Here is a 24,512-nt window from a genome sequence, read left to right as displayed (position 1 = left end):
CGGAGGCAAGGGGTCATCCCTCCTTATAACTTCCCCTTACCCCTCCTCTCTCTCTCTCTGTGCCTTCCTTTCTTGTTTCCTGCCTCTTTTGTCTCTCACTTATTCCCATCCCCCTCATACACTGGATCACTGGTTCTTAACCTTTGTTACTCAGATGTTTTTGGACTGCAACTCCCAGAAGCCTTCACCATCAGCTCTGCTGGCTGGGTTTTCTGGGAGTTGCAGTTCAAAAACACATGAGTAACAAAGGTTAAGAACCACTGTACTGGATCAATGTCTCTGGTTCCTTCCCCTTAGGGCAGTGGTCCCCAACCTTTTTTATACCGTGGACCGGTTTGGGGGGGGGGCAGGTCCATGTGTGGCGGGCACCCCCTGCACTCGCACGCATGCATGAAGAGACTGCGCATTGGTGTGCAGGCACTCACGTGCATATGTGAAGGGGGGTGCTTGTGCAGCATGCACCCTCACATGCAAAGGAGCTGGGTGGGGGGGGAGTGCATGTGGGGGGCGGAAGATCTGTCTCCACCACCCAGTCAGTCTGGCCAAGGCCATGGACCAGCACTGGGCAGCAGACCAGAGGTTGGGGACCCCCTGCCTTAAGAGTATTTATTCTGCACCCCCTTCTGGACAACCATCTTGAGTCCACAGCTCTGCTTGGGCCATGTGTTTATACTGTAACCACATGTTTTGGTATAAGATACAGTGCTGCCTCTCAAGACCATGGAAATCACTATCTTGCAAAACCCAGTTCCCCATTTGAATACATTGAAATATATTTAATGGATTCCAATTAGGGGGGAAATCACTATCTTGCAAAAATTGTCCATAGAAGACATCATCTTGCAAAACACAGACTCCCATAACATATTGGGGAAAAACAATCCCCTCACCTGCACTGCCTTTAGAAATTCAATGGGTCTCAGATGCATCACCAGGTTTTACTGCCTTTGTAAGAGATCATAATAAAGAAAAAATGCAAAAAATTCTGGAAAAACAAGAAAAATCACAAATGCAATCTCCCATTAACACAAATTATGCAATTTAGTTCCCTTTGTTTGGGGAAATCACAGGGATCAGCAGCAACATCAACATATTTGAAGTATAATGGGTAAGCTTCTCCCTGGGAAAACCCCTTTTATGACATGATATTTTCCCTGCAAGGCATGAGTTGGAATGGCCCTTGTACTTCGTATCCCCTTCTGTCCCCTGACCCCTCAAGGCATGGTGACCCCCTGGCTGCCCCTCCCACTCAGTACAGGGCTGCACAACCCCAGTCCTGCCAGAGGCCAAGAGAGCTCCTCAGTGTTTTGGGGTGCCCTGTTGGACCCCCATCAGGGGCTAGGTGTTCCTCCCACAATCCTCTAGTGCACAGATATTAGCATAAGGTATTAGCATATGCTAATACATGTGCACTAGAGGATTGTGGGAGGAACACCTAGCTAAAGCATTATGTGTGATGTGTTTAGATTCACTTTTCTCCTCAGGCCTATTCTCTGGGTTGAGGATGGACGGTGCTTCAGCGAATGATGTCTTTGGCTCGCCTACCATCTCACACCCTCACTTAGAAATAAGCTCCAGTGAAGCAAATGGAACTCATCCTAAGCTAAGAGGTGGCTTGCATGGTCAACATCTACCTTCACTGGGCAGCTTACCTTTAGCCACTTTCAGTAATTTCCTTTTGTTGGGTTTTGGTTTTTTTTTTGTGTGTGCCACATTATAAGCTTTTCACTTATTTAGTTACAACACCTAAGCAGGACAGTTAATGACAGAACCTTTTTTGAGGTTATCAATTCACATGTTGCTATAAACTGGAACGGGCAGCCCGCCCAAGGCCACCCAGGCGGGCTCCACTCCCGGGAGGCCCGGTTGGGGGGGGGGGGGGAAGGAGCTGAACTCCCAACCTCTGGCACCGCCGCCAGGGAGAGTTGAACCGCTGAGAAGCCCAGCCAGCTGCCGGCAGCGCGTGGTGGCAACCATCTTGTGAGGAAACTTGTTGGGTCTGCCAGCTGCAATTCCCTTCCTGGGTGGGAGCAACACCGCCGGACACAATTCCCAATCCTGGGCATCTTGTTCCCCCCCCCCCGCAGTATAAGTAAAGCGTGACAGGCTGTAAAAGGCTCAACCTCATTCGCTGCAGTTTGCGCGACGTCCGCTTGAAAAGCGCGCAGGGCTATCTCCACGAACCTACTTGGTTTTAAAAAAACAACACCAAAAGGTTAAAGGCCTTATTATCTTTGACCACAAGGCGGCCCCGAAAGGGCATCCAGGGCAGCCAGGAGGGCAAACCCTCCCAGGCCACTCAGTCAAGGAGGGGGAATCCTGCCCGCAGGTGGGAAAGAAAACAACACGTCGCGCCACAGAGGGGGGGGGCAGGCCCTCTCGGGGGGAAAACCAGGAGAGGATTTCGCCCCTTCCCGACGGACGGGATTTCTCGGCCTCGAGGAAGGGAGCGCGGCTCGCCCTCCGCGTCCCAAGCGCCGTCCTCCGCCTCTTGCAGCTCCCCGTCCCCGCCTCTCGGCTGGGCGGGCCGCTGCGCTCCTCTAGGCCCGGCCCTCTAGGCCCCGCCGCGCCATCTCCGCCCGCCCGCCAGGGAGCAGGGCCCCGCTGGGGGAAAGGCGACCGACGGGCTTCTCGGAGGGCAGCGAGAAATGGCTGCCTGGAGGGGCTGAAGGCGAGGGCGCCAGGCGAGGGAAGGAAGGAGCCCCAGACCCGCTTCCCGAGGGGGGGTGTCTCGCCCTCCGCACGGGGCTCGGCCATGAGGCTCCTCCGGGCGCTGCTGAGGAGCGTCTCCCCGGCCACCATCCCTCAACAGGTGGACTTCTACTGCCGCTTCTCCCCGTCGCCCCTTTCCATGAAGCAGTTCCTCGACTTTGGTGAGTGGCTGAGGGGACGCCGTGCCCGTGCCGTGCGCTCTCGGCGGTGCCTACGCCCCTCGGCCCCCTTCCCTCCGCGCCCTTCTCCCCGAGAGGGGCAGGGAGAGCCGGGCCTGCCGAGGGGGCTCCCCGGGCCCTCCCGCCGCCTCCCGAGAGTGGCGCCCCCGCCTGGCTGCCCTCCCCCCTCGAGGTTCCAGGTGGCTTCCCCCGGGCTCGAGTTGGCGCCGGTGGCCAAAGGAGGGAAGGCCGGCCCGGGGCGCGCGCGGAGGGCCCCGCGTGCAGGATATGGGGGGCGCGCGGGTGGGTGGCTGGGTGGAAGCAGGCGAGCTGTGTTGCAACCTCCGGGACACACGTGGAGCCCCCTGCCCGACCCCCGGCCAGGCCTTCCTCGAAGGAACATCGGGCAGCGTCCCTTGTTGCGCGCGTCCCAGATGTCAGGAAACAGGGAATGGCCCGTCATCGCTTCGGGAGGTCTCCTTGAATCAGGGCATCTGCTCCCCTTGGGACTCGCCCGCAGGGTATCCATCGGCTTTTTGTCTTAAAAACTGCCTTTTCACGGAAAGTAACTGGAAGCAAAGAGCCTCGATCCTCTCCGGACGCCTGGACCCCTTCGGCAGCTGTTCCTCGCCAAGGAAACTTGCCACGCAGCTTGAGTCAGATGCAGATTAAGAGACCCCTTAAACCCCCACCCCCCCAGGTCTTGCGTTGGAACCTAAGGAGTTTTTTTGGAAGTGTTAATAACTTCCATTTTCTTTGCCTGATGAGATGTGTCATCTTTAAAGTGTTGATCCCCATTTTAAAAGCTTGTGCCTTATTCTGGGCCATTTTAATACTGTATATGCATAACAAACAAATAGGGAGTATTCCATTGCACGTTCCAGATTTTATTGTGTAGTTTTCTAATAAAGGCTCATCATGCGGGAGAGTGAGATGTGCAAGGCTACAGAAATAAAAAAATGCTGTGTACAGTATATTTTATGGCTATTAACATGTGCGAGTTGCCAACTGAAAACTTCCATGTAAACATACATCTGGTTCAATTAAACCACATCCAGAAGCCGTAATATTCTACATTACTGTATTAACCTGTATGCCTCAGGTTCACAGTACAATCCTGTGGATATTCATTTGGAAGGAAATATTTTCAAGTTCATTGGGTCTTAACTCCTAGATAAGTAGAATTGCAGCCTTGTAGAAGGTTTTAAAGTATTTGGGGCAGTGTTGCTTAAAATTGAATTAGTTTGTAGACAGACCTTTGCATCGGTGTATAGTATCTTATTGCAGTACTGCAGCAATGCCATTATTTCTGAAGTTGTGTTGACAGGATAGTTGGTATATTGTTTGATGTGGAGTTGATAAGTCATTTTTCCTGGCTGTGCACATACCAATGTTTGCTTTTGCATTGCTCACTGAATTGTGAAGGAACATGTGTATCTCCAAATATCTGGATACATGCAGTGAGCATGCACCAGGCAGGTGCCATGGGGCAATCAGCTAAGTGAAATAATGCAATTGAGAAATGAAAAATTCATTTCTTCACTGCTGTGATTAGGGTCTCCTGTTAGGCTGGCTGTAAAGTTCAACAAGAAAAATCCTTAGAGGAAAAAAATGTTATGCCAGTGCAACAGTCTCACTGCTTATGAAGCTCATAAGCTGGGCAGAATTTTGGCTAAACCTGAGCAAGGTAGCTGATTAAATGCCATGCTGCTCATTTTTGCTAGGAACCATAACGGTTTTGCTGTAATTTTTAAGAGTATGTTGTGCAGTAAGAACATCAAGCTTAAGCTGATAAGGGATTTTATTCCAGTATGTGGCTCACTTCTGTCGTATCACATGTGTGGAATTAGTGTTACAGTAATAGACTACAGTATCTAGCTTGCCTACCTTATGGTGCACAGTTCTCTTGTTTGCACTTACAGTACTGTATTGTAGGAGTTACTGCAGTATCTTCCACCCCTGAAGTGATCTTGCTACTCTTTGCAAATGGACTACACATGGCCTATATGAGGCAGAGGAAATATTTCAGTCCTACCTAGGGGGGCATAAAGATCAAATTGATTTAAATCATGATTTAAATTTAATAAAATAATGATTTAAATGATTTTGACTTCAATCAAATCCACCCTATTCCTGCCAGTGTAGTCTACTGGAAATTTGCCTTAGCAGTAGTTGAGAATAGCCATTCTCTTCCAAATAGTGTTTGTCCAAAGACTTGCATTGAAGGGATACTTTGCAGAAGGTCATGGCCAGTTGCCTACTGAACTTCCATTGGGTGGAAACTCCCACCAGCATACTAATGTGTTCTTCTGCCAAGTAGAGGGCATGTTTTGTTTAGGACGGATCACACCGTGTGCACGGGGAACACTTGCAGAAGGGGTGCAGTTCACCATTGTGATGCTAGTGGGGTATGTTTCTCAGCAGAAGCTAAATAAAGTATTCATCTTGGTCCAGTAACATTTTCCCTATTTTTTCTGTTGTGAGCCAAGCTCCTGTTGTTTTCTTCACAGAGTAAAACAAGTATACTGGCCATTACTGATAAAGAAGAAGAAACCTTTCTATAATACTGTATCTGCCTGCTCCATAGTTCTTAAATAATGTTATCTCCATGTGTGAAAATCATTATATAACAGCCGATAATATATAATTGCAGTTGTGACTTTTAGCTCAGAATGTCTTCGGAAAAACAATCCATAGCAGTCTTAGTATAGGTATCTTTCTGAATATTCATTTTTCCTTATTAATTTGTGCAATTTAATGCATGTTATTTTGATAAAATAGCCAGAATCTCATAGGAGGCATACAGGTTATTGGTATCATTTCACCACCATCTTGATCTTGAAGGGATTTGTTTGTCTCTGATCTTTTTTTTTTTTTTTTTTTTTTTTTTAAGGATTTCAGCCTCATTTGACCTGTGACACTAATATTTTTTCCTCTTAGGATCTGACAATGCTTGTGAGAAAACTTCATTTATGTTTCTGCGACAAGAGTTGCCGGTGAGATTGGCAAACATAATGAAAGAAATAAGTCTGCTTCCAGATAACCTTCTCAAAACACCTTCAGTTCAACTTGTACAGAGTTGGTAAGAAAATGTTAACTACAGTTCTAGGTCTAGACTTCATCGCAAGTTCTTCATCAAAAGCAAAAGGAAAGTTTTCCAGAATTTTCCTAGCCATGTAGGAGGGGGAGGGGGGAGTATACTTGTCCAAAGTTCACTATGGTTCACTCTCGTTGTGCGTGTCGGGCTAAATGATGATTTAGCATGTGCGCAGAGAGTCTTTGACGGTTCAGAAACTTTGGAGTACAATTCCCACAGTAGGAACAGTTGCTTACTGTGATGTGGAAATGTGAGCAGTGAGTTCAGCAGAACCTGTTTCTGATGAATTGGAGCAGAAGCAACGCATCACACATGACTACTTTCATTTATATATATCAGTCCAGTATGCTATTCATTTGTTATATTACTTTGTCCTTTGATTCTTACTAAGATCAGTGCATGCTACTAAAATACCAAGATTTAGAATAGATTTGTCAGCACTTTGTACAAAATTCGGTTTACTCCCTGCAACATTCTGCTGCTTCAGTTGTAATAGGGTTGAGTACCAACCTGAGTGTTTATATATTTGCATGCAAGTCAGAAAATAACTTCTGATCAGTAACTTGAATTTCAAACAGGCTGTGATTTCTGCAACATTGATAATGTAGCACATTAGACTCACATTCTGGTTTTGCACTAGAGTAAGGCAGCACAGGTACTTTTGATTATGCTGTTTTGTTGACAGGTATTTCTTAACGTAGTGTGATGGTGCCCCAGAGGTAAAATGGAAACAGTAGCTCCAGTTTACTTGATCAAATGCTGGTAATGTTGTCTGCAGATGAGACCCCTTCAAGGCAGATCTTTTGGTGATTCCAGGACTGGGGGGAGGGCTGGTGATGATAATTCCATCATTTGACTTCCACAGAGGGGGACATATTGCAAAGAGAAGCTTGACTCCTGCCTGACAAGGGTGTTCTGGTGGCAGTTCGCATGTAAGCCATCACTTAGAAGCTCAGAACTCACTAGGATTGGTTTGTCATTCTTTTCCTTTCAGTAGCTTAATGTCAGACCTACGGAACAAGGGGAAGAATGAATGGTTTTAATGGAAAGCGAGATCTTCTGAAACTTAAATATTTTTGTACAAAGAATGTAATCGATGTTCCTTGTAAATATATTTTTTTCTGATTCATAGGGAAGAGTTTTAATTTTGTTGAAAGGTGTGTAGCTCCTTAGAATATTATTTTATCTAGCTCTTGTCCTTATTAAGGAGAAAGCGCAGGGAGGAAATGATTATGTGAGAGAATACACATGACAAAGGCCAACCATGCGGAAATTGTATTTTTAGGTATGTCCAGAGTCTTCAGGAAATCCTTGATTTTAAAGACAAAAGTGCTGATGATTCGGAAGCTATTTCTCGGTAAGCACATTTCAGCATTTTAATGTATTTGAATATACTGGGGCAACATAATCTCTTAAAATCTTCTTGGGCAAATTGTTGGTGTGTGCATAAAATTATCTTCAGTTTTTTAATAATGTTTTCATCTCATGGTTCTAACACAAGAACAAAGGTCGAGTTCTCTGGAAGTAGATTTACATAGGAAGAGAAGAATGAATGAAAGTTGCATCCTCTCTTTTCTTGGCAAAGAAGCATCATATGAGCAAAACTGTGCTCATAGCATCTCAGGATATAAGCCATTAGCCAAAATCCTGTTGTGCAGTTACAAAAAATGCATAACTATTAGCAGTGAGTTGCCAATACTTAAGAAATGTAGGCATTACATGTTTCCTTCTGTATCATGTTAATCAACTTGCAACAGATAATGCTCGTGGAGATTTCTCAACTTATAGCAATTTGCTGCTAGAACTTAAAGCTTTTGCATAGTGGTGCAACAGGATTTTGGCCATTGTTTCTTAAGCATCCTAAAGAAAATGGCACTGCATGAACATGTGTGGGATCTTGCTCTGAAAACAATCAACTGTTCTGACAGGTATAGCCCCATATCTGAAAGTTCACACCACACATAAGAAATCCACCTAGTGTTTCAGGGCTCTGCACATGGTTCTTCTCTCACCATGCAGATGTCGCATGTTATTCATTGGCAGAAATCCTGTTGCTTCAAGTAAGTCACACTAGAGTTGGTCCATTGAGTCAGTAGGGATTTGATGAGTCAATGTCTCCATAAATTCCATTGATTCAAATTGGCCTGCTTAGTTATAATTTACTACACTAAAGCAGGTAGCAACTAGAGTCAGCCCATTTGAATCAGTCAAACTTTCAAAGGAGTTGACTCACCAAATTTCCTCTGATTCAGTGGGCTAACTCTAGAGCAAGATGGGTTTTGTTTGTTTCCTTTTGCTTTAAATCAGGAGTGGGCAAAGTACAGCCTTCCAGAGTATGGTTTGTAGCACTCCCCACATATAGGGAGGGATGATGGCTATTGGAGTCCAGCAGCACGTGGAGGGACATACTTTGCCTAGCCCTATTTTAGGTCTTTCCGCTTTCCTTATTCATATCAGAGGGTTGCACAATTTAAAACAATGGATGCATATGAAATACAGGTAAAAAAGAATAACAAAATGTTAGAAATTATTGTCGTTTGTGGTCTTAAAAGGACTGTTGGGCCATGTTGTTCATCAGCAAGTCTGCAGTGCAAATCCTTCTGGAACTGGCTAGCTGCACGCCACTGCCCAGGGGATGCCCAGGTGGACTTGCAAATGCTTTTCCACTTTTTGAAGAGGCTACATCTGTGTCCCTCTCATTTTTCATTGAAACTGGAAGTTGAAGTGTTGCTCTGTTGATAAGCCTGCCAGCTCTGATATCAATTTCATGGAGAGTATACTTGATTCCAGCTTTACAGATACGGTGATAACAATTCGGAATCGTCACAATGATGTCATTCCTACCATGGCTCAGGGGGTGATCGAATATAAAGACCACTATGGTGTTGATCCAGTGACCAGTCAGAATGTGCAGTATTTTTTAGACCGTTTCTTCATGAGTCGCATTTCCATCCGAATGCTTCTTAATCAGCACAGTAAGTACTTGTATTATTTGGGGAGAAGGTGGAGCAAGAGAGAATGTCTTTTGCGAAAGTATGTGTTGGTCTGTTACTCTGTCTGCGCAGGGAAATGCTGTTTGAGTATTTTTTTAAAAAATCATCCTTTGCTCTCCAGATATAAAATCTGCTGCTCTTGTGGCCTGTGCATTGCAAACTCACTTGCGGTATATTATGTTGTCTTTTGTTCACAGCCTTGCTGTTTGGGGGAAAAGTCAAAGTTAACCCAGCTCATCCGAAACACATTGGAAGCATTGATCCTAAGTGTGATGTGGTTGAAGTTATAAAAGGTAAATTCATGGAGAGCTAAAGAAGAAAATACATCTGACAACACATATTTGGTGTTATTATCAGTGGACTGTTGATAGTGTCTGAGCTCATTCATTCTGTTGCCGTCTCGCCCTTATGTCTGAGGAAGTGGACTTGATTCATGAAAGCTTTTGTTAAAATATAGCTGTAACTTAAATCTTTTCATAGACTAGACTCAAAGCATAGAGGCACTCTGGCTGTCATTTAAACTGACCAAGTGATGTACATGATGAATGTAAGCTGCTGTCGTGAAAACTTTGCTCTTCCATTGTAAAAGTGAGCGAATCTTGAAACTTTCCTCCAAGAACACCTGTCAGGGTGAATCCTGCTGACTGCTGTATGTCTGTAGATCTTAACCATTAAATAGCATTATTATGACTTTTTTTGGCAGATGGTTATGAAAATGCCAAGAGCCTCTGTGACCTCTATTACATGAGCTCTCCAGAACTTGTGCTTGATGAGCAGAATGGTAAGTAATGGGATGAGAAGGGGGGGGGCATTCCCGAGTTCTTAACAAGATCTTGTAGAAGGACTTCCTCATTCTCTCTCCTTCTCCCTGGACAGGAGTCATTGTAGGGTGTGTCTATGGTAGTTGCCATTGGCTGCACATCAAGCATGGGACTGACCCGCTCAATACACTGCAGAGGCAATGCCCATTCAGGTGCATTGCCTCTGCAGTGCCATGGTATAGTATCCAGAGAAATGCCAGCACCACATCACATGATAAAAAAAGACAAAATGTTTAACATGTGTTCAGGGAATATCCCATAACATGAAAACAAAAAGCAAAGTGTGCTGCTTATATACTGTCTCGTAGTGCTTAAAACACTCTCTGGGCAATTTACAATTTATGGTTATCTGCCTCCTATTTGCACACGGGAGTAATGCATTTACCTTCCACAGTACAGTTACAGAATTTGCTGTTATAATACGGTTGAGTATGCTAGGTGAGAACCTTAAAGAGTGAAGCTGCTTATGCAGTGGGACTGTAGCACAGGTAGTTTGCTGTCTACTCATGGAGATACCGAGGACCTTTTTGTGCAACCATCAGCCAGGCAGTTGTGATGGCACACTCCACTTAAATAACGCATGCATTGGAGGTCTCATGTTCTTACTGTACATTGGTGACATTCTTACATTGTTCTTACCAAGATCTGGCGGCATCCAGTTGATTTGTGACCCTCATCTAGAGTCCGTAAAGTAGATTTTAGTGCTGAGTTCTGTTCCATGGGACATATTTCTATTGGGTATATCATATCAAGGGGTAGCTTATCTTACTTCATCCCTGTAACAGGCTGTTCCGTGGGACAGATTTTCCCCCTGTCTGCTGTTCTCTGTTCTTTGATGTGAGGACTGATTTACTTCAAACATACACATTGTGAAGCTGAATATTTTGCAGTATAACAAACACAGCCGGATAACGCTGCTGCTTCAGAATTTTCTTTCACAAAACTGGTTTGGAAGGAGATGGCTGAGGGAAGCCCTTTTATCACATGGCAGCTTTTTGTTTATAGAAGAGCTTCAGGAACCGTCAGTGCTTCTACCTTAAGGAAATGTTGTAGTTTTGTCAGTAAGGCCCAGTGTACACATAAACTGTGGATAAAAGGACTCAAGGGGGGAGGATGCATGATATCTCCAAAATGAGCTTTTTAAAAAGCCTTACATTGTCTGCATGGGTTCTGCTTTGTGTTTTACTGCTTGGGTCAGGTAAGAACATGTGAGAGAACTTTTTTTTTAGTGTTTGACTAGACTTTGGAATTCTTCCCAGCTAAGAAATCATCTGTCTTTTTCACTCTTAGTCATCTGGTGATGGGAAGGATCTGCCTATTTCAAGAAAGGTTTGGTAATATGACAGTGTTCGTGTTTCTTTAATGTTTGGCTGTTCAAATTGTGCTAGGTACTTTGGTTATTTTATACAAGAGGCAGGATTAAAATCTTAAATAAAACGAATGAGTGAACTTGAGGATGGTTAGCATGCTGCTGAGTTGATGTTGACACCTGCCAGTGTTGAAAGTAAATATGTATAAACGATATGATAACTGCAAGGAATACTTAGTTTTTGCTTTATTTTTCTCTTGCATATAAATAATAATCCTATCGTGACAGGACACGACACATAAAAGATACGTCCTTCATCTGCTGCTTCTGGCCTAGATGGAGACATTTTCACCAGAGCCGACAGTAGCAACCCTAGTGATCGGTGTGAAGTTCCAGTTGCAACCCCAGTTACTTACTAATTCCATACTAAGCAAACAGATCTACTTTAATTTTCATTTAATTGTTCCACAAGTACTAATATATATTTTTTTGGGGGGGGGGCAGAGAATTTATAATAAAATGTCTAAGCTGAAATGGATATGTATGAATACACACTTACACACAGAGCATGCTTTCATTTTTTGTAAAGGCCACACAGGCTACTCATCAGACACCAGTATGGTTTGCTTTAACTGCGAAGGTTTATTAAGTATTGATTGCTAAGAATACTGTAGTGTTCAGCAAGGGAAATAAGCCTTCTCTCCCATGCAGTGGTTTAAAAAATAGACCAGAATCTTCAAAACAGCCAGAAATAAGGGGACAAATGGAGAATAAACAAGAGCCCACTGACCAGTAGTGTTCAGATTTCCATTGTCCAGACAGATTATGACTTTGGTGCTGTGGCTGGCAGTTCAAGTTGCTTTTTTTTAAAAATGTATGCTTAGGTATGCAAGAAGGAGAACAAAACCTGTAGGAAACAGAGGTTCCAAACCTGGGCCTCTGATGTTCTTGACTCTAATTCCCTAAAGTCTCAACCATTGGCTACCAACAAAGGCTTCTAGGAGGTGTAGTCCATGTACGTCTTGGGGCCCAGGTTTGGGAACCATTGGTCTAGATTCAAGAAGGTAGTATTTTACTAAAGATGATTCACACAGTAATTGAAGTATATGGGGGTGTCTATGAGTGTGCATGAGTTTTAATATGCCAAGTATAATGTGCCAGGGTCCAAGTAGTCCCGTTTTACATGTTCCAAGGGGCTTTGGAATAACCTCTTTAAATAGCAGTCCTCTACACCAAGATGAAAAACTGTGCTCGAAAATAATGTGGAGTTGGGATGCTTCATCTTCAAAGAGTTAAGGTAGCCAGAAACCCCATTGTCCCTTTGGTGTTTCAAAGTAGCTTTTTAAACCTGACCCTTAGACCTTTTTTTTTTTTTTTTTTTTTGAATGACTGCCTTGTTTAATTGTGGTCAGACTTAATGAAAGTTGACAGTGGCTGTCTGGCTTTCAGTTGATTGTTTTCATCACTCTGCTTTCTTTCTTTCTTTCTTTCTTTCTTTCTTTCTTTCTTTCTTTCTTTCTTTCTTTCTTTCTTTCTTTCTTTCTTTCTTTCTTTCTTTCTTTCTTTCTTTCTTTTCACAGTCAAATCACCGGGGCAGCCCATGCATGTGGTCTATGTACCGTCACATCTCTACTACATGGTTTTTGAACTCTTCAAGGTTTGTACCAAATGTGCAGTATGTTGTGTATCCTGTGCTCTGGACTCAAAACTTAGGAAAGACCAATATGATAGTTCACACATTCCAAGATTATTATTATTTTTATATATATATAAGAACACAAGGTGCATGCATAACCTGGGCCATCAGAAGGGATCTTTGTAGGTGTTCTGCTGATGCCTTCACACATGTATGAAGGGCCACTTCTGCTCTCATGGCCCTTTTTGATAACACGAGGTGTTCCTTTTTCTCTTGGCACATGGGTTAATGTTTTCCAAGCCTCTGTGTTGTGTTGTGGCCTTTCTCTTTGTGCTAGGCAGCCCGAAGAAGAACAGGCTAGTGCCCCTTAGTGTATGAGGTGTATTAAAGCTCCATGGTTTTGGGGAGACTGGGTGTCTGGCTCAGACTATCAGTTCTGGCCAATATCCCACAGGAGTGGGCCAGGAGAATGCCCAAGTTGATCCCCTGTTGTGTACACAGAGCTGCCTTTGAAAGTGGCAAGGTTGTGTTCCCTACTGCAATTGCGTGTTTTTGATGGCTTCATAAATAAATAGAAAGAATTGAATTTTTGAAAATGGTTTAATGGCCATGTGTAAATTACAGGATAGGAAGGAGAATAAATTTTGTTGACCCTCATGCTTCACGAAGAGGTAGGATGAGGGAGCCTTGCGCTGAGTGAGTTCTGAAGCATTCTCCACCACCAGTGAGAATGCCTTAAGGGCTGTCATTCAAATAAGGGCTGGGCTTACAGGTCCATGTACTCTTCTTCGATTTTCGGGTCCTGTTGAAAATTCCAGTGTCAACCTTGCTGACAGCTGGAGTACCTAACCTCTGTTTTTCTATATCATAGTTCTCCAGAAAACCTGGCATGGGGCATTTTTTGTTTCAGTACATGGCTAGGATAAAGAATTACCCCCCCCCCCAAGATAAAAATGAGTCGATATCTGAAGATGTTTTGTCCTGTCTGTTTTTGGAAACAAACATCTAACGTGGGAAGTTGCTGAAACAAGGGGACATTGATTATGACAGTGTCATAAAATGACTTGACTGCTGGTCTGATTCTGTGTGGATTCTGCAGCAGAATGTTACTTTGGGGAACTCAGGTGCCCCCCCGCCTTTTAGTGAATGGGGGTTTATCATGAGTAAGCAACAATGGGAAGATATAATTTGACTCTCTCATATTTTGGAATTTTAGAATGCCATGAGGGCTACAATGGAACATCATGCCGATCGAGGTGTTTACCCTCCAGTTCATGTGCATGTCACATTGGGCAATGAGGATTTAACTGTGAAGGTAACGATTGTTTTAAAATGTTGTCAGTGCCTATCTCATAGTTCTAGCAAGTGACTAATAGGGCAAACCTCGCGGAGCCCAGTGGGGAGATCTGCCATCTAGAACACAGCTGGGACCGAAGCAGCCGGTGTGGGCACTGGGTTGGGAGAATGTAATTCTCGTGGTTTTTCCATTCAACAGATCTTAATCTTTCAAAGAAATGTGCTAGTTCTTTGAATAGCCCAGGCACTCATGGTTTTAGTCAGAACTAGATTGAACTGCTTATAATCCATTCTACCACACCCTGCCTTTGAGAAGTGTCTGAAACTTCAGTTGATCCACAATATATTTGTTTAGGAAATCCATATCCAGCCTTGAGATGGGATGTACTGTATCCACATGACAATTTGTATTAGATTATAAGAATACACACAAATCCAAAGCACCTGTCCTTCCTAAGTGTACCTCCCTTTAAAACTAGGGTCACAGGACAACTGTCTGTTGGAATAGAAGGTTCTTTTTGGGAAGAAGGGGTTAAAACCCAGCTCCTTGGACCTGCTTCTTCCTAGGCTAGTGTAAGGTGCCAGGTTTGTCTTGACATTTTTAGGGAGTAGTATGTGTGCCCCCCCCCCCTTTGTCCTTAGTTCTGGGGCCAGGCGGTGTTTCCTTTCCCCTCTGCAGTTTCCAGGCAACTCACTGCTAGAACAAAGTATTCTTCAGAGCGAAACAGACACTGTTGCTTCATTATGCACTTGTATTGGTTTGTCTATCCAAGCCCGAGTGAACAACTTGATTTTGAAACTCTAAACAGCCTGGGCTTCAGCATTCTTCTAGAGGAACCTAAATAAATAAAATAAAATAAATATATTCTTGGAGGAACATGGAGGCCTTCCTGTGTCGAATCACTATAGATCAGCTGCAGAACATCCTCCCAGCCCCATGGCTGAAACTTGGCTTCACTTAAATGCTTATAGCTGCGTTGATTTAGGGGATTCTAAACAATCTTTTAAAAAATCATTTACTTTGTATCATTATTCTATCGTATTTCTTTAAGTACTTGGAAGATCAAAGCTGATGCACAACATTTTAAAGAACATTTTTTCCACATATGCAGGCCAACATTTTTTTATGTGAGGATGTCTGCTAGTGTACCAATCTATTGTCACATCAGCCACATATCCTAATCATTTGTGCTGATGCCATTATTTAAATTAGAATGCACAGGAGAGTATTTCTGCTATTGTATGGCCAGAGAAAAGCATGCATTTTCTATTCAGGAAGCAGTGGTAGGTATTTGGAGAACAAGTACACAATTATATGCTGCAAAAAAATGGTAGCAAAACAAGTACATGAGGGTGAATGGGAACATTCTTTAAAATAGAATTTCAAAATTTAAAACAGAACAAAGTTGTCCAAATTTGGCACAAAACAACCACATAGTGCCGACTTCCTGGCTTCAGTTATGGAACTCCATTCCAAAACCCATTTAATTAGAACTTTTTGTTGAGAATGCTTACTCATATCAACAGTAGCTTACAGAATACTGTTTTTTAAATTCAAAGTAGTTTAGAAGATACATAATTTTAAACATGCTTGCTTTACATAGGAAATCTTTCATAAACTCTGGCTGCATATGCTTATTGCAGTAAAACCACAGCTGTAGGAAGGGGGTGGGACCTGAAGGAGGGGGTGGCTTAGAAGGGTCTACAAGCAAGATTCTCAGCATTCACAGGTCATTATTTGAGACCTTTCTCTTCTGGCAGATTTTTCCTGAATGACTGGTGGCCTGAGAGGGTTTTAAAATACTATTTTTAATATAATGCTTGTTTAATTCTTTTTAAATACTTATATACTTACTGTTTTTAGCTTTTAAATATTGTATTTTTAATTATCTAAGCCACCTTGGGTCCTTTTTAAGGAGAAAGGCAGGATCAAAAATGTTATAAATAAATATTCCATAGCAGTTGGCCAGACTTCTCGTTTGTACTTTGGGAAACTAATTAGTCTCATTGAGGTAGATGGGACTTACCTGTGGGCAAGATGGTAGGTTAGGACTCCAGCCTTAACACAGGAATAAGTTTCACTGATCTTTTGTTAGAATTCCTTCTGAGATTGGTGGCTGGCAGGATCACTTGCAGTGCCCAGGAACATTCTGGATGCTTCAGAATGCAGAAGCATTCGTTTTTTGGATTAAGCACACATAAGTGCCAAAACCTTTGCACTGCAAGCCTGTGTGTGTATACTTAGAAAGATGCCTTATTGAATTCATTGGAATTTGTTCCAGGTAAATATGGTACTGTAGGCTAGACCTCAGGATTTCTTCCATTGTAAATTTGAGTGTGTTGTGTATTGCTGAACTTCAGTCCCCCAGAAAAACCTCTGGTTTAGTAATCTGGGCTATTACTTCTGTATCTCTGATTCAGTATGTTGGAGTATTGTCTAACCTTACTGAACAATATTGTGCCCACATTGCCAGCAGGAAGATGCCAATATCTCCATCTCAAAGGCCAGCCTAAAGGTTGACAACATCAACGTCAGCAGTCAAAATGGTCTATAGCAGTGGTCCCCAACCTTGGGCCTCCAGATGTTCTTGGACCAACTCCCAGAAATCCTGGCCAGCAGAGGTGGTGGTGAAGGCTTCTGGGAGCTGTAGTCCAAGAACATCTGGAGGCCCAAGGTTGGGGACCACTGGTCTATAGGATCCCCTCTTGTCCCTGCAGCCATTCACAAACACTTAAGCCACAGAACATCCTACCACCTACCTTCTTTTTTCATCAGCCACTTCTCACCAAAACGCAAAGGAGTGTTATGGTTATTTTTCAACCAAGTTCTCTTGGTATTTATTGCTTGGGGCACAAAGTAATCCAAATGCCTAGGAAAAAAATGCGGCTTTCAGTTGAATGTGTGCACTCAAGTCCCTGCCTTCTGAGCTGGAAAGTACTTGCATACCTTTGAGGTGAAAAACCTTGGATACCCTGTCAGACCATTTCCTGACCTTTTGCACCCTGGACACAGAAACAGTTATCGCACATTCATTAACCAGCGGTTTCCTAAAGGACTGGATAGTCTTAGTGCCAATGTATAAAGAGCACATCTAGAAGTCTGTAATGTTTTCTTATGTTGTAGATGTGTGATCGTGGTGGTGGAGTTCCTTTGAGAAAAATAGACCGCCTTTTTAACTACATGTATTCGACTGCACCACGTCCTCGTGTTGAGACCTCAAGAGCAACACCTCTGGTTTGTAAACAGTGATAATCTTACATGATCAGCTAAGAAAATGAATGTTAATTCCCTTTTTTTTCTAGGAGAAGGTTCATGTTCATATGCATTGTTCATCTTATATATGCAGTATATTAGGATATTAACGGGAATGTTTCTAAGGAAAATGTAGGATTCAGAATCCTACCAAATATCTGCAAAGATAATCAATCTTAATTTATCAAGGGACTCCTTCAGATTCTGTTGCAGAAGTCTGTGTAGTTATCTAAGTGTATAAGATGTTGAGGAATAGCCCCACTTCCCGTAGGATACCCCCCAGATATTTCAAGAGCTGAACATTTTAACTAACTTCCATTTTTTTTAATTTCTGTGAACTGATGTCAGTGTTATTCTGGTGAACAGCCTGGACCAGTTAACTGTTCAGTGGTCTATCTGAGTAGTGTAGCATCAGTGGAAAGAACTCTCAGAAGCTCACCCCATATTTCCTGTGATCAAGCGGGAGTGGAGGTGGGGAAGAATCCACAATTTGCTAAATGGAGGGGGGGGATGTGATTTTTTTTTTTAGACGCATGAATGGAGCTGTAATCTTGAGTCCCATCCTGTAGCATTAAGACTGTTTACATGAATACGTGACTCGCATGAGTGGCTACATACAGGGATTAGCTGACTGAAGCGATGCTTGCATTAGCTCCGTTTTCAGAGATTACTAAAGCTGTTGTAGTGAAATAGATATAATAGTCAGGACTGTTAGCATCTGCTCCTGGAACAACAGCTCAGGAAAAGGAATAAGATCAGTTTCTTTCGTTTCCTGAGCTTTGTTCTCAAACTTAGGTACATAGAGAAAATTCGAAAGCATTCTGTATTTCTGGTTTCTTAAAAACATAAAATAGTCTAGTCATACAAAAGCTGTAAACATTGTTAGTTGTTTTTGGTACAAAAGAAGGATCTTTTATTTGGAAGGCCCACTTGCTTGACAAATGAGGCTTCTTAGTAGAATTGCTAGGTGACCAGGAAAAACGGCACGGCTTGTGCCTGTAACAGCAGCTTCATTTGCAGGCATCAGCAGGCAAACATTTCACGCTAATAGATAAGCAACGGCCCACTCACGTGGACAGAACAAACATACTAAAATAACCGGTACAGGCTTGTTCTAGAGCCTGGCAGCTCTGCTGCTTCGTACTAGAGATCAGTGAAGCCTGTAATAGCTGAACCCCACTTGGCTGAGATTAAGCCCCAGTAAACTCAGTGAGTCTTGCTTCTCCCTAGATAGGCGTAGTTTTACACTGTTTCCAAAGTTCCTTCAAAGACAATAGCCCCAAATACAGAGCCACAAGCTCCCTGCTTATGGTGATGCCACGACCCTTGGACAGGCATTTGTGCCAGTATTGAGGAAGAGCTGGGATTTAGGGGTGGAGCACGTGCTTGGCACATTCAGGGTCCCCGGCATCTCCGGATTAAGTGAAAAGAGGCCTCTGAAACTTTTGCTGCCAGTCATTGTCAATAATGCTGAGCTGAATGGTGCAGTGAAATCACTTGGTGTGAGGTACCTTCCTCTCTGCCACCACACCTTAATTTACTCAATAGTGGGATACTGTGTTGATGTGTGAGCTTACCTTGTGCTTGTGTTTCATCTGAGGTTTTCTAGTGCCTTCTGCTTGCCAACCCCACACTGTCTTGGTACATATCTGACAATGGGAGTCACACCAGCCATTATGAAATTGATGATATTCAGTGCACTATTGGTATACACCCCGGCCACATCCTGTATCAAGAAAATTGCATGCAGACTTCAGCATGTGCACTGGAGAGAACCAAAGTAAACTGTGACATCCTGCAAGCTTCCATTCAAACTGAAAGGAAAACCAGGGATGGGAGGCAGACAGTACTTTGCCATTGTGTTGTCCTGTCTTCACCTGAGTGTAGCAGTCGGTCTTCTCAATACTGCACCGCGTGGCCTGTATCATGTCTTTTTTCAGATGTTCCGTTTAAGATAAATGTTTCTCTTTCTGGTTCTTTTGTGAAGGCTGGATTTGGTTACGGTTTGCCTATATCGCGCCTCTATGCTCAGTATTTTCAAGGAGATCTGAAGTTGTATTCTCTAGAAGGTTATGGTACTGATGCTGTTATCTTCATAAAGGTACGTCCTCTGTATAACACCTATTTTGATAAAACAACTTCTGTTTAAAGCAGAGACTTGGATTCCAGCAAGTCACAGTAACACTACCTTCCCACCTCTCTTTTTTTCTCTCTCTCTCTCGTTCCCCAGGCTTTATCCACAGAATCTGTTGAAAGACTACCTGTGTATAACAAATCGGCTTGGAGACATTACACAGCAAATCATGAAGCAGATGACTGGTGTGTCCCAAGTAGTGAACCAAAGGACATGACCACATTCCGCAGTATATAGCTGTCTTGCAGGACAGATGTGCCCAGCTGAGGATACAGCAGTTTGTGTCTGTGCAGTGTAAATTGTGGATTATTCCTGTACAACTCTTTAATATTTTGTCTGAGGGACAATAGATTTCCATTATAGAGCTGTCAGAAAACCATACCATCTTTTTCTAAAAAAGCATTGTGCAGTGTTCGTTTTGTAAAGCAGAGATTTAAATGAATCCGATTCTTCCATCATGGATTGCTTTGGTCGTTGGATCTGGTGTGCACATTCTACATCAGCTGTAAAGAGTCAAGTGCAGAGCTTGTTCTAATATTTTAACATTTAACGACCAGGTTTTTCATGGGATATCCATATATTACTGTTTCATAAACCAACTCCTTCCAATCAGCTGCACTAGTGTAGCACTTTGTTCACAAGGATTCCCAAAGTGCTTCTCAGAGTCAAAGATACTTTATGGTTATCATGTATGTTTGTCTTTAAACATTCTTTAGTTTGTTCCCTCTAATATTAAACATCAGTCAAGGTACCTCTTTACCTTTTAAATATGTTGCACATGTTTCAGCTACAATTAAAAGTACTTGCGTCTCCGTTTGGAAAGCACATACTCTGAACTTTACCTGTTGAATCAGTTATCCCCTGAGAGTGGTTAACTTCGGCTGGATAAAGTCTTGTTTTTCTAGTTCTAGGAATTTGGAATAAAACTTTGATATGGAATAAAATATTATTAATTAGCAGATTAAGAGAAATATTTTTACTTCCACTCAAATGAATAAGACACCTTATATTTAAACTTTTCTGTCAGTACAACAAATAATCTAAAAACACTGAGCATTAAGTGCCACTGATTTCATTTGGAAAAGGCTAAATTGATGTTTAACAGTACTCTATGCAAGTTTAATTTATTTGTTATTAGTGAGTACAGGTCTGCAGCTATATTCTCCTATTGAAATCAGTAAGATCTAAAAGCTCTTAACTTTTGGCTGAATTTTGCTATCACCTTTAGGAAAGATGATACTGTCACTAAAGACCCGTTGATATGTTGTTGAACAGTAGTAATATTTGCCTTAAGTTTTTCATAAGACAACAGGTCTTGAGTTATTAAAATAGTTCTGTGATTATATACCTTTGACAGCTGCCTACTACAGCTCACTTTCTTTACACATTCATCCTATTTCTCTTAAAATAATGCTTTAACAAAAGATACGTCAATTCTCTAATTTTTTTAGTGCTAGTATTTTATACTACTTTACCCTATTAACTACTTTCATTTATATTAAACTGTTATCTTTGCTGTCCCCAGCTCTTTCCATAAAAACCTCACCAAGAAACCAGGTAAGCTGAAATAATTACATTAAATCACTTGCATTCCAGTGAATTCAATTGAATTCTGATACCTCTGGCAATCACTTATTGCTGTTACAGTAATTTTAGAGAACAAACTATATGTCTATTCAGAAGTAAGTCAGTGGAGCTTACTTTCAAGCTGGTGAAGGACTACAACCTCAAAATTGCAGTCCTGAACATATCAGGGAGTAAGTCCTATTGAATGTAGTGGGACTTAGGTTGGAAGAAATGTGCAAGATTTCTCAATTACATGAATTTAATCACAGAATTGAATCTTTTAATTACAGCCTTCTAAGCAAAAATTAGAATACAGATAATGTATTACAGGCTAGCTGATAATTTATGCACAAATTGTTTAGAACAATGGACAAAATTCTTTTGTTTAGCTAGGCAGGTGTAGCTCAACATTACACCTGCTGTCACTACGATAGCAGCAGGGCAGATGTGCCGTCCACAGAGCACTTTGATGGTGCATTGTGCAACATTTGCAGTGGGAATCATGTGACCAGTTGCGCAGTTAAATGGTGTAATTCCCTGTTGCAGGGTGTAACTTTGTCAGACTTGCACAAACAGGATTTTGATCAGCAGTTGCTCATCACACATTGCTGTTCAGTCAGTATACGGGTACACAGAGTTTATAGCTATTTCTCCAAGTCTAGATACCAAATTCCACTGAGACACATTTCTTGATGCGTAGAAGTTCATAACCTGTCTGCTGCACAAACCCAGACATTTGCAGGCCCTGTGATTCTTTCATGGTACTGTACTCTTCACGTCCAGCAAATGTGATATATACTCATGATAGAGGTAATCCCTGCAATTCTTCCTCATCTTATATCCCAGCTCTCTGCTGGTCATCAGTTAAATGTAACTAGCTTTAAATTGCATCCATAGTTTGATGATTTAATTGCCTTATTATTGATCCTTAACATTCATCTGCAGAGCTCAAGAATGTAATTTTAGCCAGTTTGCACTTACTGAGCAGACATCAGTAAAAACAAAGTAGTATGTTTAGAATACACTCTCAGGTGAGATTCCTAAATGTATTTGACAGGAAAAAGAAGTGTTGAAGAGTGACAGCAGTGCCAAAGTACATGTACAGGGGCAAAGCAGGATAGACTTGCCTATTTGTACTTTTAAATACATTGTATTATCAGAAAAGTCCCCATCAGCAATAGAGCTGTGAGGATTGGATCATAGTGTATGCTGGATAGAATAAGGCTTCCTTTATTCCAGACTCAGTGGTAAACATTTATCAGCCACAGTTTGATTATCTCAGGGTGATGGAAAATAGGAGAGAGGCTGGAATCATTACCCTCCCATTCCTGAATGACATCTGATTCTTTAGATACTTTTATATTAGAGATGTGGTTGTGTTCCAGTAACTAAAACTAAGTGCAGCCTTGTTGAACAGTTTGAGAGCCATACTCACCAACAGGTTCAAACACAATACCTAACAAAATTGGCATTCATTTTTGGATCTGCATGTACCTTGTCCTGGATGGATCATCAGTATTTTCAGTCATGTAAACTACTGAACCTTAGAGAAAAGCTTAACTGGTTTGGAATCTCAAGTATTCAATTCTAGGCATTAATTTGTAGTTATTTAAAAAGTTTTGAGTTTCATTCGCACAGTATTTCTGAAAAGATCAATTACAAAGCATCTTTATACAGTATGTATTATTCACATGCTGCTAGTGCTAGAACTAGGTTTAAACATTTCGCTTGCAGCTGGAAGGAAGAAATGGAAACAAATCACAAGATTTTATATTTAAAATTTTAATCTACTGTGAAAACAATGCTGGTTTGCAAGAAAATAACTGATTTTTGTAAGAAACAATAAAGTCTAAGAATTTCTAAGAAATAAAAAATGATGTCTTTTTTTAACCTGCTCTATTTTCTGGCATGTGCATCTCTAGTGTAACCATTCATTCCTGCAAAAGGCTATGAATTATAGTTCTACTGACAAAAAGCTGGGAGCTGTTGCTTATAAACCCGCAACACATCCAGATAGTGTAATCAAAAAGATAAAGTGCACTGCACCTAGTATTTTTGTACTCTTCTGTACATACAGTGGTGCCTTGACTTACAAACTTAATTGGTTCCAGAACTCCAGTCGTAACTTGAAATGCTTGTAAATTGAAGCACCATTTCCCATAGGAATGCATTGAAATGCAATTAATCCGTTCCAGCCGAAGAAAAATATCACCAAAAACCCCACAAACACACATCAGAAACGCGGTTAATCCGTTCCGGCTGAAGGGGGGGGAATAAAAGCAAACCGTGCAAGACCCTTCAGAAATGCAAAAAAAGCAAAGCAGAAAGCAAACGAGCGTGCAAGACCCATCGGAAATGCAAAAAACCAAACCCCGCAAGACCCATCGGAAATGGGGGGAGATATCCCAAAAGCAAACAATGCCCGCAAGACCCATCAAAAGGGGGGGGGGGGGAAGCAAACCCTGCAAGACCCATCACAACATAGAAACATCCACCACCTAGTCCAAAACCACGCTGCAAACCCCACCTAGAACAGTTTTTAAAAAGCAGAAAGCAGCACCTTACCTTACCAAGCAGTCCGAAGCCGCCTCCAATTGCACTCTAACCACTAGGGCAAAAGAGCTACAAAGAAGCAGCCTCTTCGCCACCAACTGTTAGCAATTTGAATTCCCTGCCTTTTTCCCCTGCTTTTTTCTGTTCGTAACTGGAAATGCTGGTCGCAAGTCGAAGCAAAATGTTGTGGTCAGAGCTGGTTCTAACTCGAAATCATATGTTGGGACGTTTGTAAATCGAGGCACCATTGTATTTGAATGTCACTGACCTGAGATTAGGAAAGATGACTACAGGTGCCCCCCCTTTCAAAGTACAGTACGGCCATAAAATACAGGGTCAGCTCACATGTATAGGGCCTTGAAGCCCTAGCCAGTGAAGCTCAGGGGGACAAAACACACTTTTTTCAAAACAAATAATAAAAGGGTCCTCTTGAAAGCAGAGTGTTCCCCTTATGTAGTTAAACTGATGTGTTTACTATTGCTATTTTATTTTCACAGGTTGAATAGTTAAGATTTGGAAGGAAATTATGTGCTTTTCTCATAAACAGCTTTGAGCAAGTATGTAATCTAGTAAGTTTGCAAGTGGTCTTCTCAACCCTGCAAAACATTTCTGGATTGCTCAGCTGATTTACGATGTATTATAATACAGATGCAGACCAGAAGATGGGCAGTTAAAATAAAGTTGTTAGGAGATCCCTGATACATTAGTTTCACTTCCCCCTGGTCTGAATAGGCTTGTTAGATGGACAAAGGATGGGGGGAGGGATAATCCCACTTCTGCAGTCCTTCTGCACTCATTGTCTTGGGTTGTTGATGGTTAACAGTGATCTTGGGTCTGTCCCTAATCTTTTTGGGGAAGGATGAAAGGGCATCATGATAAATAGGAGACAGATTGTATCTAAGGCCTCCACCCCTGTTGAGTGAGGGATTTTCTATAAGCACTTGTATGGACTCCCTGACCCCTCTCTCAAATGATCTATCTTCT

General features: G+C 42.3%; 1 protein-coding gene across 1 annotated transcript; it reads left to right on the top strand.

Moving 5' to 3' along the window:
• The first annotated feature begins 2,507 nt into the window (after window positions 1-2,507).
• On the top strand, window positions 2,508-22,849 carry PDK1 (pyruvate dehydrogenase kinase 1). The gene is made up of 11 exons (XM_020806686.3): window positions 2,508-2,873; window positions 5,811-5,952; window positions 7,253-7,324; window positions 8,758-8,942; window positions 9,158-9,253; window positions 9,664-9,741; window positions 12,671-12,747; window positions 13,943-14,041; window positions 17,147-17,257; window positions 19,263-19,376; window positions 19,506-22,849. The coding sequence occupies exons 1-11, from the start codon at window positions 2,756-2,758 to the stop codon at window positions 19,644-19,646; spliced, it is 1,233 nt and encodes a 410-aa protein (XP_020662345.1). The 5' UTR covers window positions 2,508-2,755; the 3' UTR covers window positions 19,647-22,849.
• The last annotated feature ends 1,663 nt before the right edge of the window (window positions 22,850-24,512 follow it).

Source organism: Pogona vitticeps, chromosome 1 (assembly GCF_051106095.1).
Source record: "Pogona vitticeps strain Pit_001003342236 chromosome 1, PviZW2.1, whole genome shotgun sequence".
Taxonomy (NCBI): domain Eukaryota; kingdom Metazoa; phylum Chordata; class Lepidosauria; order Squamata; family Agamidae; genus Pogona; species Pogona vitticeps.
The sequence above is the reverse complement of the archived record's forward strand: the minus strand, read 5'-3'. Positions and strand labels throughout refer to the sequence as shown.